This window comes from Lolium perenne, chromosome 2 (assembly GCF_019359855.2).
Source record: "Lolium perenne isolate Kyuss_39 chromosome 2, Kyuss_2.0, whole genome shotgun sequence".
Taxonomy (NCBI): Eukaryota; Viridiplantae; Streptophyta; class Magnoliopsida; order Poales; family Poaceae; genus Lolium; species Lolium perenne.
The window spans coordinates 259,330,340-259,331,082 of record NC_067245.2 but is presented as its reverse complement, the minus strand read 5'-3'; the positions used below and the strand labels follow the sequence as shown (position 1 = coordinate 259,331,082).

The window sequence follows — 743 nt, the reverse complement described above, 5'->3', positions numbered from 1 at the left end:
TAGCGCCTCTCTCCCCAACCCTAGCCGCCACCATGTCAAGAGACGACGCCATGGCTGGTAGAGGCAGAGGCGAGGTCGCGGTCGTGGTCGTGGTCCTGGCTGCGGCAGAGCTGCACGCTCGCCGTCGCCTGCGACACCGTCGTCTGCGACGTCGTCATCTTCGTCGTCGGACCTACAGGAGGAGTAGGAGCGGGAAGTTTTGTTCATGTTCATCGTCGTCCTCAAGGGTGACCCACTCGTCATCCAGAGGCTACTACACAAGTTTGCCGAGTTCGTCGCCGACAACGAGCCAGCCTCGCTACATCTGCAGGAGGCTGCCTGCGATTGCTGCCGGTGGCCGGTGGACGTGCTCTTCGATGGGCGCGGCAATATGTACCTCCACACTGGTTGGGAGAAGTTCGCGCGCTACCACGACCTCGAAGCCGGCTGCGTGCTCACATTCTCCTACCTTGGCGAGGGTGATATGAGCGTCAAGGTGTTCGACGAGACGCGATGCCGCCGACACTACCATGGCGACACCGATGAGGAGGACGATTGAGTGTTGTTTTTCGTAGCGAAAATAGACACGCATGTTTTTGGATGTTCTTCCTCAAAAGGACCAATATGGCTATCATCACCAGCTGGATTTTCCAGTTTGGGTGACTGGGAGTGCCTGGGAGTGTTCTTTTTTTCGATAAGGGGTGCTTTATTACTCAAAAAGTTTTAAGAATTACACCCAGCCTCTGCATAACTAGGATGCACAC

General features: G+C 56.1%; 1 protein-coding gene across 1 annotated transcript; it reads left to right on the top strand.

The window, feature by feature from the left end:
• Positions 1-205: 205 nt before the first annotated feature.
• Positions 206-538, top strand: LOC127329324 (B3 domain-containing protein Os03g0212300-like). Its single transcript, XM_051355853.1, has one exon. The coding sequence runs from the start codon at positions 206-208 to the stop codon at positions 536-538; it is 333 nt and encodes a 110-aa protein (XP_051211813.1).
• Positions 539-743: the final 205 nt, after the last annotated feature.